Raw genomic sequence first — 18,205 nt, forward strand, 5'->3', positions numbered from 1 at the left:
AATGGTCTGGTACTCAGGGCTCTATTGTCCCTCCACCAGGTCCTAATGGTCTGGTACTCAGGGCTCTATTGTCCCTCCACCAGGTCCTAATGGTCTGAAAATCACATCAAACACTGATCAAACACTGATCATCAAAACAGTTCAACAGCAGGTTGAAATAGTGTAAAACATGGTTGTTGTGGATGTTGTATCAAAGCCTAACACAACAAAATGGACAATGCTTTCTAAGGTGATGATTAATTCAAAACAGGTTATACACATGTAAAAAAACAACCTGAATAACAATTAGGATTGCACCTTCATACAAGACATAGCCTACCGCATGCATGGCAGAATAACATCAAACACAACCGATTGAAGATGTTTTAGGTGCATACATGTTCTAGCCTTTGAGTGTGGATTGTATTATTGTGCATACTGGATGGACAGGTGACCAAATGCTACACTCCCAAATGTGTATCCATGAGTCTGGGAGAGAACGTAGAGCCCTAGGCCAGGCTGGTGGATCATTGATTGTGCAGGGCGTCTTACAGTTAGCCTACAATTAGTGAATTTGGATTTGATTTTGAATAACAGGGAATGTTTTATATTTTCATAATTCATTGGGTGACACATTACCTTTAGCTCTAATTTACATCATATCTGACCACCATGCGTTTCCATCTCGTCCTCTCTTTCCTTTATTCATTTCTCATGTGCGCAAGACTGGCTGTCAACAGTCAAGTGAAATATGTTTTGTTGCAAAAACATGTTAGTTTCGATGTTCCCAAACAGATTTGACTTGGTTTCCCAAATTAACCACTGGGTAGGTGCAGGAACAAGGTCGGAGAGCCCATGGCATACAGAGTTTGGGCAGACTATCACCTGTCGGGCAGCGAGTGTATGCTCTAATATACACATGCTCTAATATAAAAACACATGCTCTAATATAACAACACATGCTCCACTATAAAAACACATGCTCTAATATAAAAACACATGCTCTGATATAAAAACACATGCTCTAATATAACAACACATGCTCTGATATAACAACACATGATCTGATATAACAACACATGATCCACTATATAAACACATGCTCTGATATAACAACACATGCTCCACTATAAAAACACATGCTCTGATATAACAACACATGCTCCACTATAAAAACACATGCTCTAATATAAAAACACATGCTCTAATATAAAAACACATGCTCTAATATAAAAACACATGCTCCACTATAAAAACACATGCTCTAATATAACAACACATGCTCCACTATAAAAACACATGCTCTAATATAAAAACACATGCTCTAATATAAAAACACATGCTCTAATATAAAAACACATGCTCTAATATAACAACACATGCTCCACTATAAAAACACATGCTCTGATATAAAAACACATGCTCTGATATAACAACACATGCTCCACTATAAAAACACATGCTCTGATATAAAAACACATGATTCACTATAAAAACACATGCTCTGATATAAAAACACATGCTCTGATATAACAACACATGCTCCACTATAAAAACACATGCTCTGATATAAAAACACATGATTCACTATAAATACACATGCTCTGATATAACAACACATGCTCTGATATAAAAACCGAAGTAGCCTACAAAACGGACCCGCCTCCATTCGCTATTCGAGTGCAGACAGATGGCTTGTATTGTCCCCCCTGCCCCTGTTCCTGCTCATTTGATAATGGGTCAGTCTAAATCAAAAGACAAGATTCAATTGAGAATATCTGATGGGTGAAAATATGATCACTTGATGAGAGAACATCTGTGCAGCCTGAGGCAAGAAACAGAGCAAAGCTTTTTTTCGCAACTTTCTCAAATCATCACTAGCCCATATGTTTTGATTTCTAAGACATTTTAAGGTTCAAATCATTCACAACTGGAGTTGCCAAATAACTCTAAATCTAGCATATAGGACCTGTTTCAAATGATAACATTTGCGCTCAACATAGCCAATACACATGCACACTCGCTCCATAATAGGAAAAATATCCTTTCAATTTTATTCAGCTAAATTTAACTACATTGCTCAAAAAAATAAAGGGAACACTAAAATAACACATCCTAGATCTGAATGAATGAAATATTCTTATTAAATACTTTTTTCTTTACATAGTTGAATGTGCTGACAACAAAATCACACAAAAATGATCAATGGAAATCAAATTTATCAACCCATGGGAGGTCTGGATTTAGAGTCACACTCAAAATTAAAGTGGAAAACCACACTACAGGCTGATCCAACTTTGATGTAGTCCTTAAAACAAGTCAAAATTAGGCTCAGTAGTGTGTGTGGCCTCCACGTGCCTGTATGACCTCCCTACAACGCGTGGGCATGCTCCTGATGAGGTGGCGGATGGTCTCCTGAGGGATCTCCTCCCAGACCTGGACTAAAGCATCCGCCAACTCCTGGACAGTCTGTGGTGCAACATGGCGTTGGTGGATGGAGCGAGACATGATGTCCCAGATGTGCTCAATTGGATTCAGGTCTGGGGAACGGGCGGGCCAGTCCATAGCATCAATGCCTTCCTCTTGCAGGAACTGCTGACACACTCCAGCCACATGAGGTCTAGCATTGTCTTGCATTAGGAGGAACCCAGGGCCAACCGCACCAGCATATGGTCTCACAAGGGGTCTGAGGATCTCATCTCGGTACGTAATGGCAGTCAGGCTACCTCTGGCGAGCACATGGAGGGCTGTGCGGCCCCCCAAAGAAATGCCACCCCACACCATGACTGACCCACCGCCAAACCGGTCATGCTGGAGGATGTTGCCGTGGAGAACGTTCTGCTGCCTGCGTCTCCAGACTGTCACATGTGCTCAGTGTGAACCTGCTTTCATCTGTGAAGAGCACAGGGCGCCAGTGGCGAATTTGCCAATCTTGGTGTTCTCTGGCAAATGCCAAACGTCCTGCACGGTGTTGGGCTGTAAGCTCAACCCCCACCTGTGGACGTCGGGCCCTCATACCACCCTCATGGACTCTGTTTCTGACCGTTTGAGCAGACACATGCACATTTGTGGCCTGCTGGAGGTCATTTTGCAGGGCTCTGGCAGTGCTCCTCCTGCTCCTCCTTGCACAAAGGCGGAGGTAGCGGTCCTGCTGCTGGGTTGTTGCCCTCCTCCACGTCTCCTGATGTACTGGCCTGTTTCCTGGTAGCGCCTCCATGCTCTGGACACTACGCTGACAGACACAGCAAACCTTCTTGCCACAGCTCGCATTGATGTGCCATCCTGGATGAGCTGCACTACCTGAGCCACTTGTGTGGGTTGTAGACTCCGTCTCATGCTACCACTAGAGTGAAAGCACCGCCAGCATTCAAAAGTGACCAAAACATCAGCCAGGAAGCATAGGAACTGAGAAGTGGTCTGTGGTCACCACCTGCAGAACCACTCCTTTATTGGGGGTGTCTTGCTAATTGCCTATAATTTCCACCTGTTGTCTATTCCATTTGCACAACAGCATGTGAAATCTATTGTCAATCAGTGTTGCTTCCTAAGTGGACAGTTTGATTTCACAGAAGTGTGATTGACTTGGAGTTACATTGTGTTGTTTAAGTGTTCCCTTTATTTTTTTTTAGCAGTGTATATTCTTCTTACTATTAAGTCATATAAAGTAAAATAATGGCACAGGACTTACAATAATATTGTGTCATTTAAATGAACAAGCCTACAGCCTATGGCATAGAGCAGTGGTTCCCAAACTTGTCATAGTCCCGTACCCCTTCAAACATTCAACCTGTGTACCTCTTTTATCACCAGCGTCAGCGCACTCTCAAATGTTGTTTTTTGCCATCATTGAAAGCCTGCCACACACAAACACTATACAATACATTTATTACACATAAGAATGAGGGTGAGTTTGTCACAACCCACAAAGGCTCATGGGAAGTGACAAAGAGCTCTTACAGGACCAGGGCACAAATAATAAAATAATAATAATCAATCATTTTGCTATTTAGTTAGCCATCTTACAATTATTTAGTTTTCATGCTAGTGAGGGCCGAGAATCCACTCTCACATAGGTACATGGTTGCAAAGGGCATCAGTGTCTTAACAGCACAATTTGCCAAGGCAGGATACTCTGAGCACAGCCCTATCCACAAATCTGGCAGTGGCTTCTGATTAAATTAAATTTTCACAGAACCGCTTGTTGCAATTTCGCTTGTTGCCTTGTTCAGATATCGGTAAGTGGACTGGAGGCAGGGCATGAAAGGGATAACAAATCCAGTTGTTTGTGTCATCCGTCTCGGTGGATGCTGCAGTGTACTCAAGTGGTATCGGGAGCAACTGCTTGCGCGAGCGTTACCACTCTACATACTCATCTCATATGTATATACTGCACTCAATACCATCTACTGTATCTTGCCTATGCCGCTCTGTACCATCACTCATTCATATATCTTTATGTACATATTCTTTATCCCCTTACACTTGTGTCTATAAGGTAGTAGTTTTGGAATTGTTAGCTAGATTACTTGTTGGTTATTACTGCATTGTCAGAACTAGAAGCACAAGCATTTCACTACACTCGCACTAACATCTGCTAACCATGTGTATGTGACAAATAAAATTAGATTAGATTTGATTTGATTTGATCTACTGTCTCCCTGTCATGGCTTTTGCGCCATCAGTTCAGATACCAACACATCTTGACCACCAAAGTCCATTTGATGTCACAAAGCTGTCCAGTACTTTAAAAGTATCCTCTCATGTTGTCCTGGTTTCCAGAAGAAGATGTCTTCCTTAATTGACCCCCCATAAACATAACAGACATATACCAGGAGCTGTGCCAGGCCCGCCACGTCTGTTGACTCTTCCAGCTGTAATGCATAGAATTCACTGGCTTGTATGCGAAGCAGTAATTGTTTCAAAACATCTCCTGTCACCGATGCGTCGTAAAACAACGTTGTTTGATGAAGACATTGTCTGTATAGTTTTTTGGGCCTTTTCCCCCAGCATTGCACCAGACATATCCGTGGCAGCAGGAAGAATGAAGTCCTCCACAATAGTATGGGGCTTGCATGTGCTAGCCAATCGATAGCTCACCATATAAGATTATTCTAGCCCCTTATTATTAATGATATCTGTTACTTTTATACATGTCTTACTACTCAAAGTAATCTTAATTCTCGCTCCAAAAACTCCTGTGGCTTATTTTTCAAATTTTTCAAAAAACCCCAAATCAACGTAGTTCTCATCATATTTGCGTCTCTTTGATGGTCCAACATCCCTGTCTGTTGTTCGGTGCTTTCCCGGGTAAGGGGGCAGTAGCTCTTCGGCTGCATCAGATTCACAACAGTTAGTGTCCATGCTAGCTGGGCTAACAACAAATGTAGAATTACTGATGCTAGCATTGGATGTGCTCGTGGAAGCAGAATAACTTGTCGTTGACAGGTGCAGGTGTAGTACTGCTGGTCGTAGCAGTACTACCAGTAGAGCTGGTGTGTGTCTCTATGGAAGCAGGCCTTACTTTTTTAACCATTTATCAATTTTCGAGCAAACGGAATGAGTAGCAGCTACGTTTGGCTACATACGGACCGTTAGTGGAATTCCCGCGAGAGAATAACTGTTAATATGACTGGATGTTAATTATTTGACTAGGTTACCTGTATTTGACATTGTGTTGTTATTTCGCTGAACACTAAATGGTTTAACTTTATTTTTGGCAGTGAAACGAGGCAAGTCAGGCAAGAAAAAAACCTCACCCAAATGTATAGCCCAGTTGGAAAATATAAATTGACTGTTGGAAAATGTGAATAAAATAAATAAATAATAAAACGTTTTATTTAACAAAAATGTATTTTATTTTTTAAAATGTGAATCACATTTTTATTGCGCGTAGCCCAGTTTGGAAATACCTGGCATAAAGCATGGCCAGATAACTAACATACAGTAGGCCAACTCATATTCTGTTCTTCTGAAATACATTGCAAGTGGGTAAGTAAGTACGTTGTGCAAATGGATGATATGACGACGTGCTTATTCATAAAATCATATTTTTATAAAGGAAAACTTGATAACAAGATGCCGCCATTAGTGAGAAAAGCAAAAATCGATGTATTTTGTTATTGGAATCTAAATTAATTAGACATTAATCTATTTTGTTATTGGAATCTAAATTAATTAGACATTAATCTATTTTGCTATTGGAATCTAAATTAATTAGACATTAATCTATTTTCATTACCATTGCAGAATAAGTTTCTCACCTTTTCATTCTGTGATGCATTCCTGATGTCGTCATACAATAAATTACCATCTCTCATTTAATTGGGCCTAGTACCCCAGTAAATAGATAGGCTATGCATTTACATTTTTGCTGTACACACAAAGAAAAGAGAGTTCCCCAAGGATTGTTTGGGAAGACTGATGGTTAAATATGGAACCATAATGACTCAAAGAACCCTTTGAGCCCTTCGTTGGAGTTCACAAAAGGGTAATTTACTCTTTTAGTGATAATTAAACTAGGAGTGGCCGCTCATTAGAATGTTTTGGGGTGTGGTTTGTTATACTGTATATTACTATGGCCAGCGAAGGTGTCTTGTGAAAGACGTATGACCTTGTGTCAATTGAGAAGTGGTTCTCAATTCTCTCCTCAGCTGTTCTGGAGCTAGCACACCTGATTCAACTAGTTAATGTCACACTTTGATCTGTTTCACCTAGTCTCCACCCCCCTCCAGGTGTCGCCCATCTTCACCACTTATCCTCTGGGTATTTATACCTGTGTTTTCTATCTGTCTGTGCCAGTTCGTCTTGTTTGTTCAAGCCTACCAGCATTTTGTCTCAGCTCCTGTTTTTCCCCAGTCTCGCTTTTTCTCATTCTCCTGGTTTTTGACCCTTGCCTCTCCTAACCCTGTACCCACCTACCTGACCACTCTGCCCGTCCCTGACCTGAGCCTGCCTCCCATCCTGTACCTTTGCTCCACCTCTGGATTACCAACCCCTGCCTCCCTTGACCTGTCATTTACCCGCCCCTGTTACAATAAACACTGTTACTTCACTCAGTCCGCATTTGGGTCTTACCTTGATTCCCGATAGTTAATAAACACAATAATAAAACCTATGGAATTTTAACAATATAATATGGCTAACCAATATAAAAAAACATGTATGGTTCTTCAAAATAATCTACAAAGAACCTTTGAGATTGAGAATGGTTCTGTAAATAACCTTTCTCCATAAAGTTTCTACAAAGAGCCATAAAGGGTTCTATATAGGGTTATAAACAATAGTGGAACCTTTTTTTGGTGCTATAACTGTTTTTAATGCCTCTTTATAGAACATTAAAGGGTTTTTATAGCACCATATAGGTTACATTTAGATACTTATGAGAATGGTTCTTTATAGAACCTTCAAAAAAAAGGTTTAAATAGATCCAAAAAGGGATCTGCTATGGTTACTACTATACTACTACTATATATTTTTGCTTATAAATGCAGCCCCAACAAAGCAGCAGAGACCGAGAAAGTGGGCCAGAGGAGAGGAGAAGAGCAGCTCCACATGCCCTCGGTGGCTGCTGCCTCATTAATAAGCCCCCATAGAGACTCTGTCAAAGTCACAGCCAAAGGCATCCCTAATGCTAACTACCTAGCATAGAATACTCTGCTTCCCTCATGCTAACTACCTAGCATAGCATAATCTGCATCCCTCATGCTAACTACCTAGCATAGCATAATCTGCATCCCTCACGCTAACTAACTAGCATAGCATACTCTGCTTCCCTCATGCTAACTACCTAGCATAGCATACTCTGCATCCCTCATGCTAACTACCTAGCATAGTATACTCTGCATCCCTCATGCTAACTACCTAGCATAGCATACTCTGCATCCCTCATGCTAACTACCTAGCATACTGTAGCATCACTGTAGGTACCTAGATGTTTAACTGTAAGTAGGTACAAGGTAGCCTACTATGGAAATCACTAGAGTTTATGTCAAAGTCACAGTCAAAGTCATCCCTCATGCTAACTACCTAGCATAACATTGCATAGCATATATCCTCTGCTTTAGCTCCCACTGTGTGTGAAGCACTATAGGTTCTCATCCAACAATACTGGCATTTACATTACATTATGTTTTTATGTATCTATAGCATCAAATATTGAGAGTTTAATCCACCTTACTGTATACGCTACACACTTCATAGGCTATGAATGCATAGGCCTAATCATATCAAATCAAATCAAATTGTATTTGTCACATACACATGGTTAGCAGATGTTAATGCGAGTGTGCTAACCAACGAGTAATCTAACCTAACTATTTCACAACAGCTACCTTCTACACACAAGTGTAAAGGGATGAAGAATATGTACATAAAGATATATTAATAAGTGATGGTACAGAACGGCATAGGCAAGATGCAGTAGATGGTATAGAGTACAGTATTTACATATGAGATGAGTAATGTAGGGTTTGTAAACATTATATTAAGTGGCACTGTTTAAAGTGGCTAGTGATACATGTTTTACATGTACTTAATGTTAGTGGTGGCTGTTTAACAGTATGATGGCCTTGAGATAGAAGCTGTTTTTCTTGACACCACACTCCGAGGGCCCTCACCTCCTCCCTGTAGGCCATCTCGTCGTTGTTGGTAATCAAGCCTACCACTGTAGTGTCGTCTGCAAACTTGATGATTGAGTTGGAGGCGTGCATGGCCACGCAGTCGTGGGTGAACAGGAAGTACAGGAGAGGGCTCAGAACGCACCCTTGTGGGGCCCCAGTGTTGAGGATCAGTGGGGTGGAGATGGTGTTACCTACCCTCACCACCTGGGGACGGCCCGCCAGGAAGTCCAGTACCCAGTTGCACAGGGCGGGGTCGAGACCCAGGGTCTCGAGCTTGATGACGAATTTGGAGGGTAATATGGTGTTAAATGATGAGCTGTAGTCGATGAACAACATTCTCACATTGGTATTCCTCTTGTCCAGATGGGTTAGGGCAGTGTGCAGTGTGGTTGCGATTGCGTCATCTGTGGACCTATTGGGGCAGTAAGCAAATTGGAGTGGGTCTAGGGTGTCAGGTAGGGTGGAGGTGATATGGTCTTTGACTAGTCTCTCAGAGCACTTCATAATGACGGAAGTGAGTGCTACGGGGCGGTAGTCGTTTAGCTCTGTTACCTTAGCTTTCTTGGGAACAGGAACAATGATGGCCCTCTTGAAGCATGTGGGAACAGCAGACTGGGATAAGGATTGATTGAATATGTCCGTAAAAACACCAGCCAGCTGGTCTGCGCATGCTCTGAGGATGCGGCTGGGGATACCGTCTGGGCCTGCAGCTTTGCGAGGGTTAACACGTTTAAATGTTTTACTCACGTCGGCTGCAGTGAAAGAGAGTCCGCAGGTTTTGGTAGCGGGCCGTGTCAGTGGCACTGTATTGTCCTCAAAGCGAGCAAAGAAGTTGTTTAGTCTGTCTGGGAGCAAGACATCCTGGATCGCGACGGGGCTGGTTTTCTTTTTGTAATCCGTGATTGACTGTAGACCCTGCCACATACCTCGTGTCTGAGCCGTTGAATTGCGACTCTACTTTGTCTCTATACTGACGCTTAGCCTGTTTGATTGCCTTGCGGAGGGAATAGCTACACTGTTTGTATTCGGTCATGTTTCCGGTCACCTTGCCCTGGTTAAATGCAGGTGTTCGTGCTTTAAGTTTCGTGTGAATGCTGCCATCAATCCACGGTTTCTGGTTGTGGAATGTTTTAATAGTTGCTGTGGGTAGGTCATCGCCAATGGGGTATGTCTCCATAAGCTTGGCACATCTAGCCACTGGCATTTTTGCCCATTCTTCAAGGCAAAACTGCTCCAGCTCCTTCAAGTTGGATGGGTTCCGCTGGTGTACAGCAATCTTTAAGTCATACCACATATTCTCAATTGGATTGAGGTCTGGGCTTTGACTAAGCCATTCCAAGACATTTAAATGTTTCCCCTTAAATCACTCAAGTGTTGCTTTAGCAGTATGCTTAGGGTCATTGTCCTGCTGGAAGGTGAAACTCCATCCCAGACTCAAATCTCTGGAAGATTGAAACAAGTTTCCCTCAAGACTTTCCCTGTATTTAGCGCCATCCATCATTCCTTAAATTCTGACCAGTTTCCCAGTCCCTGCCGATGAAAAACATCGATGGTATTTTCGGGGTGATGAGTTGTTGGGTTTGCGCAAGACATAGAGTTTCCCTTGATGGCCAAAAAGCTCAATTTTAGACTCATCTAACCAGAGTACCTTCTTCCATATGTTTGGGAGTCTCCCAAGTGCCTTTTGGCAAACACCAAATGTGTTTGCTTATTTTTTTCTTTATTAAGGAATGGCTTTTTTTCTGGCCACTCTTCCCTAAAGCCCAACTCTGTGGAGTGTACGGCTTAAAGTGGACAGATAATCCAATCTTCTCTGTGGAGCTTTGCAGCTCCTTCAGGGTTATCTTTGGTCTCTTTGTTGCCTCTCTGATTGATGCCATCCTTGCCTGGTCTGTGAGTTTTGGTCGGCGGCCCTTTCCTGGCAGGTTTGTTGTGGTGCCATATTCTTTCAATTTTTTAATAATGGATTTATTGGTGCTCCGTGGGATGTTCAAAGTTACGGATATTTTTTAAGAACCCAACCCTGATCTGTACTTCTCCACAACTTTGTCCCTGACCTGTTTGGAGAGCTCCTAGATCTTCATGGTGCTGCTTGGTGGTGCGCCTTGCTGAGTGGTGTTGCAGACTCTGGGGCCTTTCGGAACAAAACAAAGGGGGTGAATACATATGCACACACCACTTTTCCGTTTTTTATTCTTTTTCATTAATTGAAAAAAATATTTTTTTCACTTAATTTCACAAATTTGGACAATTTTGTGTATGTCAATTACATGGAATCCAAATAAAAATAAATTCAAATTACAGGTTGTATTGCAAAAAATAGGAAAAATTGGCAAGGGGGATGAATACTTTTGCAAGGCACTGTATTTATGTAAAACAAGAACAGGATGAAAATAGGTCCTCCACAGCAGCCAATGGTTGTAATTGTCATAATGAGTACATTTTTTATCTACTGCCATGCTGAAGTAAAGAAAATATGAGCGTCCATTATCATCATCCTCCTCAGAGCGGACATGTAACACTCACTGTCATGAAAAATTATTTCTCATTTTAGGATATATCCGCTTTTCATGGAAATAGGTACAACAAAACTATAGACTAAATGGCCTATACTTGTAAACTGTGTTTGATAGTTATGTATGTAAACCTTGAGAGGAGGTCTATTATCAAGTATATTTTTGAGACAGTATAAGCATTTGTTTTCCATGGCCTTGATAGAGAGAGCAAGGTTCAATCGTGTTTGTCCATTCAACAGTACTGTAATAGAAACCATCAATTATCACATCACATATGAAATACACTACAGCTGTTGGTCTGCAGTTAGAGGATATTATCTAATATACTTGGAGTAGGCTAGCTAGTAGCTGAAACACATATTCACCATACTGTAGTAATGGCCTTAGCAACCACTCCTGTAACTAGGGAGGAAATAGCAGTGTCCCATTTTAACTGCTGCACTCCAGTAACGGTGCCAGTAATAATGTATGTATACACCAATAAGGTACCAGTAATAATGTATTCATATGCCAGTAAGCAGTAACGGTGCCAGTAATAATGTATTAATACGCCGGTAAGGTGCCAGTAATGATGTATTCATACGCCAGTAAGCAGTAATGGTGCCAGTAATAATGTATTCATACGCCAGTAAGCAGTAACGGTGCCAGTAATAATGTATTAATACGCCGGTAAGGTGCCAGTAATGATGTATTCATACGCCAGTAAGCAGTAATGGTGCCAGTAATAATGTATTCATACACCAGTAAGCAGTAGTGGTGCCAGTAATAATGTTTTCATACACCAGTAAGGTTCCAGTAATAATGTTTTCATACACCAGTAAGGTTCCGGTAATAATGTTTTCATACACCAGTAAGGTTCCAGTAATAATGTTTTCATACACCAGTAAGGTTCCAGTAATAATGTATTCATACGCCAGTAAGCAGTAGTAGTGCCAGTAATAATCTTTTCATACACCAGTAAGGTTCCAGTAATAATGTATTCATACACCAGTAAGCAGTAGTGGTGCCAGTAATAATGTATTCATACGCCAGTAAGCAGTAGTGGTGCCAGTAATAATGTTTTCATACACCAGTAAGGTTCCAGTAATAATGTATTCATACACCAGTAAGGTTCCAGTAATAATGTATTCATACGCCAGTAAGCAGTAGCGGTGCCAGTAATAATGTTTTCATACACCAGTAAGGTTCCAGTAATAATGTTTTCATACACCAGTAAGGTTCCAGTACTAATGTATTCATACGCCAGTAAGCAGTAGTGGTGCCAGTAATAATGTTTTCATACACCAGTAAGGTTCCAGTAATAATGTATTCATACGCCAGTAAGCAGTAGTGGTGCCAGTAATAATGTTTTCATACACCAGTAAGGTTCCAGTAATAATGTATTCATACGCCAGTAAGCAGTAGTGGTGCCAGTAATAATGTATTCATACGCCAGTAAGCAGTAGTGGTGCCAGTAATAATGTTTTCATACACCAGTAAGGTTCCAGTAATAATGTTTTCATACACCAGTAAGGTTCCAGTACTAATGTATTCATACGCCAGTAAGCAGTAGTGGTGCCAGTAATAATGTTTTCATACACCAGTAAGGTTCCAGTAATAATGTTTTCATACACCAGTAAGGTTCCAGTAATAATGTATTCATACACCAGTAAGGTTCCAGTAATAATGTATTCATACAGCAGTAATGTGCCAGTAATAATGTATTCATACACCAGTAATGTGCCAGTAATAATGTATTCATACACCAGTAATGTGCCAGTAATAATGTATTCATACACCAGTAATGTGCCAGTAATAATGCATTCATACACCAGTAATGTGCCAGTAATAATGCATTCATACACCAGTAATGTGCCAGTAATAATGCATTCATACGCCAGTAAGCAGTAATGGTGCCAGTAATAATGTATTCATACGCCAATAAGCCTGCTCACCCGACTGAGAGGAGGCATGTGAGGCAATCACAACAAGTCATTATACGGACTGATTGCCCTAGCTGAACACGGACTGAACAAGGGCTGAACAAGGAGTGAACACGGGCTGAACAAGTGCTGAACAAGGGCTGAACACGGGCTGAACAAGGAGTGAACAAGGGCTGAACAAGGGCTGAACATGGGCTGAACAAGGAGTGAACAAGGGCTGAACAAGGGCTGAACATGGGCTGAACAAGGGCTGAACAAGGGCTGAACACAGGCTGAACACAGGCTGAACACGGACTGAACAAGGGCTGAACAAGGACTGAAAGCAAAGGGGAGAAAAGGTCAAATTTTCACAGGATCACTTGTGTGATTCCTGTCATTTTTAGATTCAATTTAGATTAATTTTCTTTTTCCTTTTACGTTAGCAGTGAGTAATTGGCATGGCCCACTTACTGAGCATGCTGTGCTCTCCATAGACCCCCCTGCTAGGTGAAAAGATTCACACACGCACACACACACACACACACACACACACACACACACACACACACACACACACACACACACACACACACACACACACACACACACACACACACAGAGGAGTATACAGTACACAAGTACACACACACACCGACACACACACACACAGAGGAGTATACAGTACACAAGTACACACACTTTATCTCTAAATACAAAGGAACAAATGGTCGTTAACATGGACCAAAACTGATCTCTACTCAAATATGGTGGTATATTAGGGTGACAATGACAGATGTGCACTATTCTAAAAGACGTGAACACAACACAAAGAAGTTGCAGAATCCATACACATAAACCGAGGGGGCTGTAATTTGTCCCCTATTCCCTATATACACCTAATCCCTATTTAGGGATTAGGGTGCACAACCTCAACTGATCCCAACACAACAAACCCTCCCCTTCCTCTCCTTCTCAATCCCCCAGACAACTGTCTAAAACACAAACGTCCACTCCAACATCCACAACATAGATCCATTTCCTGCAATCAAAATACCTAGCGTTAATCATATTTTTCATAATTTCATAATTAATAAACCAAATATGCCAAAAATCCGGTGTCCAACGGTTTTGTTTTTATTTGTTTTAACCCTGTGTGTGCGGTGGATACTTTTGTTTCAAAGTAGATTTGTTCAATGCCACCAAGAAACACTCGGTGTGACCCTGATTTAGCCAACTGCAATAAAAAGGTTAAGAGAGACTGATTGGACCGACGGTTGAGCACGTCTAGCATCTCATGGGTCAACATCCACACACATCCATGCATACACATCCATCCATACACATCCATCCATACACATCCATCCATCCACATCCATCCATCCACATCCATCCATACACATCCATCCATACACATCCATCCATACACATCCATCCATACACATCCATCCATACACATCCATTCATCCACATCCATCCATCCATCCACATCCATCCATCCACATCCATCCATCCACATCCATCCATCCATCCACATCCATCCATCCACATCCATGCATACACATCCATCCATCCACATCCATCCATCCACATCCATCCATACACATCCATCCACACACATCCATCCACACACATCCATCCATACATCCATCCATCCATCCACATCCATCCATACACATCCATCCATCCACATCCATGCATACACATCCATCCATCCACATCCATCCACACACATCCATCCATACACATCCATCCATCCACATCCATCCATACACATCCATCCATCCACATCCATGCATACACATCCATCCATACACATCCATCCATCCATCCACATCCATCCATCCACATCCGTGCATACACATCCATCCATACACATCCATCCATCCACATCCATCCATACACATCCATCCATCCACATCCATCCATCCACATCCATGCATACACATCCATCCATACACATCCATCCATACACATCCATCCATACACATCCATCCATCCACATCCATCCATCCATCCACATCCATCCATCCACATCCATCCATCCATCCACATCCATGCATCCACATCCATCCATACACATCCATCCATCCACATCCATCCACACACATCCATCCACACACATCCATCCATCCACATCCATCCATCCACATCCATCCATCCACATCCATCCATCCACATCCATGCATCCACATCCATCCATACACATCCATCCATCCACATCCATGCATACACATCCATGCATACACATCCATCCATCCACATCCATCCATCCACATCCATCCACACACATACATCCATCCATACACATCCATCCATCCACATCCATCCATCCACATCCATCCATCCATCCATCCACATCCATCCATCCACATCCATCGACACACATCCATGCATACACATCCATCCATACACATCCATCCATACACATCCATCCATACACATCCATCCATCCACATCCATCCATCCACATCCATCGACACACATCCATGCATACACATCCATCCACATCCATCCATACACATCCATCCATCCACATCCATCCATCCACATCCATGCATCCACATCCATCCATACACATCCATCCATCCATCCACATCCATCCATCCACATCCATCCATACACATCCATCCATACACATCCATGCATACACATCCATGCATACACATCCATCCATCCACATTTTCACGAAAGACGGATCAGACTTTCAGTGAGTGTGACAAATCTTCCACTATTCCCCAAGCTGCCATGTACTCCAGGGACTTTTGGGCCAGATTTTTGGGGCCAAAATACTCCTAATAGCAGGTTCTGTATTGAGGGCACTTTTTAGAAAGTGACACCCTATATCAGTGTATCCTAAAGTTGGTAACATGGTTCAAATAATAGATTGGGAATTATCATGTCATTATGGACCCCCATAAAAAATTCCATGATTTCAGCTTTGGGCACCCGCAAGAGACGTTGGGGGCCCTCATGAGTCAATGTATAATTCAAATTCTGTTTGGTGACTGACCTGGGCTGGCGCTGGGGGATCTGTCTGGGTGTCTCCTCCCCCAGGCGCCCCAGGGAGGGCGAACGTGAACGGGGAGGGCGGGGAGCTCCCTTCCCCATGGTCCTGACTGTTCCATTAGGGCTGGGCATCTGCTGCTGCTGGGGCCGACGGGGGGAGAGGCTATGAAGGGGAGAGTGGCACGGCGAGGGCAGGGGTGACCGGTTGTTCACGTTCAGGTTGTTGTCGCTGTTGGAGCGTAGGAGCACAGACCGTGGAGCAGCTAGTGTACTCCGTGGGGCCTGCTGGCGCCGGGTGGGTTGGGCCGGCGCCTCCTTGAAAGGCACTGAAGGGAGGGACGGAGGGAGAGGGGGGGGGGGATTAGAACAGGTTTCAACACGGAGAAATATTACATCATTTGTCATTTCATCATTTCATCATTGTTCCTCCAAAATAAACTGGTTGAATAACAGAATAAGTGGTGTTTCGATCTCGCTCTCTCTCCTGCACACGGACCTGCACACGGACCCCCCCCCCCACACACACACACCTCTTATTTGGGTTCAATAGAAAACCAAAGGTAGTCTCTAACCTTGATGTATTAATAAGCATAATTGAGCCTTAGTGGAGATGCAATGAGAGCTCCTAACTAGCTGGTCTCACAGGCTCAGAGCAGGCTGCCTGGCTGCCTGGCGGAGGAGGAGAGAACTTCTATTCAACTCAAGCTATAATAAGAGCCTTGGTGGAATTCCCCTGCGTTTGATGCAGTGCTCGGCTCACACAGCTGAAGCATGATTAATGATGATGTTTATTTCTCCGCTGCCTACTAAATACCAGGGAGGAATAAGAGGCTTGTATACAGCAATATAGGGTTTAACCCAGAGATGATTGGCCACTGTGTGAGAGAGATGACACTACTTTGGAAAAGAAAACAACCGTACTGTCATAGGAGAAGGTTCTATAAAAAGGCCTCTCAAGAATACCTCTTCCAAAAGGCCTGAGTATGTGTGTAAGACTCTCAAAAGCACAATTTAAAGCGATAACCCCTCAAAACTGTGACTGTACCTATGGAATGCATCATCATATAGAGTAGGTCCATGCTGCATTGAGAGGAGAGGTCACATGTCCAACCCCCAATGGCAGGTCCCACCCCCTCTCCACCTGACTCTCCCACTAATGCTGATATCTGGATGGCCTATCATCAACAGCATAGCCATAGCCAATTAAAGATTGGTGATATGTATGGATCTACATCAGAGGTTTTCAACCTTTTCTTGCCCAGGGAATCCCTCTTTGGCAAACCAGCGACCCAGGGACCCCCATCAAATGTTAGCGAAAAAACGTGTCTTATCATCAGGTGAATGATAATGGCAAGGAGAAGTAATCAACATTTTAAAATGAATAGATTTAGTAAATAGTATTTCATTATTTTGACAGCCAAATTGCTAGAAAAGTAACTACAAACACATTTTTGCTAAGAGCAGCTATTTAGCTGGTTAAACAAAGGTTAGCCATCTGTTGGCAAAAAATGATGTCCATGTCAAGAAAGCTCACCAGCAGCCAGCAGCACTTGCCGCACTGGTCAACTATTGACTGGTAGCCTATTGACTGGTAGATTATTGACTGGTAGACTATTGACTGGTAGACTATTGACTGGTAGACTATTGACTGGTAGCCTTTGACTGGTAGCCTTTTGACTGGTAGATTATTGACTTGTAGCCTATTGAATGGTAGACTTTTGACTGGTAGACTATTGACTGGTAGCCTTTGACTTGTAGCCTTTGACTTGTAGCCTTTTGACTGGTAGACTATTGACTGGTAGACTATTGACTGGTAAACTATTGACTGGTAACCTTTGACTGGTAGTCTTTTGACTGGTAGACTATTGACTGGTAGCCTATTGACTGGTAGCCTTTTGACTGGTAGCCTTTTGACTGGTAGTCTATTGACTGGTAGCCTTTGACTTGTAGCCTTTTGACTGGTAGCCTTTTGACTGGTAGTCTATTGACTGGTAGCCTTTGACTGATAGACTATTGACTGGTAGCCTATTGACTGGTAGACTATTGACTGATAGATTATTAACTGGTAGACTACTGACTGGTAGCCTTTTGACTGGTAGATTATTGACTTGTAGCCTATTGAATGGTAGCCTTTTGACTGGTAGACTATTGACTGGTAGACTATTGACTGGTAAACTATTGACTG

General features: G+C 42.5%; 1 protein-coding gene across 1 annotated transcript in view; it reads right to left on the reverse strand.

The window, feature by feature from the left end:
• Positions 1-18,205, reverse strand: part of LOC115134834 (SH3 and multiple ankyrin repeat domains protein 2-like) — a 174,983-nt gene that overhangs the window by 86,453 nt on the left and 70,325 nt on the right. The window contains exon 10 of the mRNA XM_065022132.1: positions 16,025-16,346. Within this exon, the coding sequence (XP_064878204.1) occupies positions 16,025-16,346 (322 nt within the window). The remainder of the gene's footprint in view (positions 1-16,024; positions 16,347-18,205) is intronic.

The sequence above is a fragment of the Oncorhynchus nerka genome, linkage group LG9a (genome assembly GCF_034236695.1).
Source record: "Oncorhynchus nerka isolate Pitt River linkage group LG9a, Oner_Uvic_2.0, whole genome shotgun sequence".
Taxonomy (NCBI): domain Eukaryota; kingdom Metazoa; phylum Chordata; class Actinopteri; order Salmoniformes; family Salmonidae; genus Oncorhynchus; species Oncorhynchus nerka.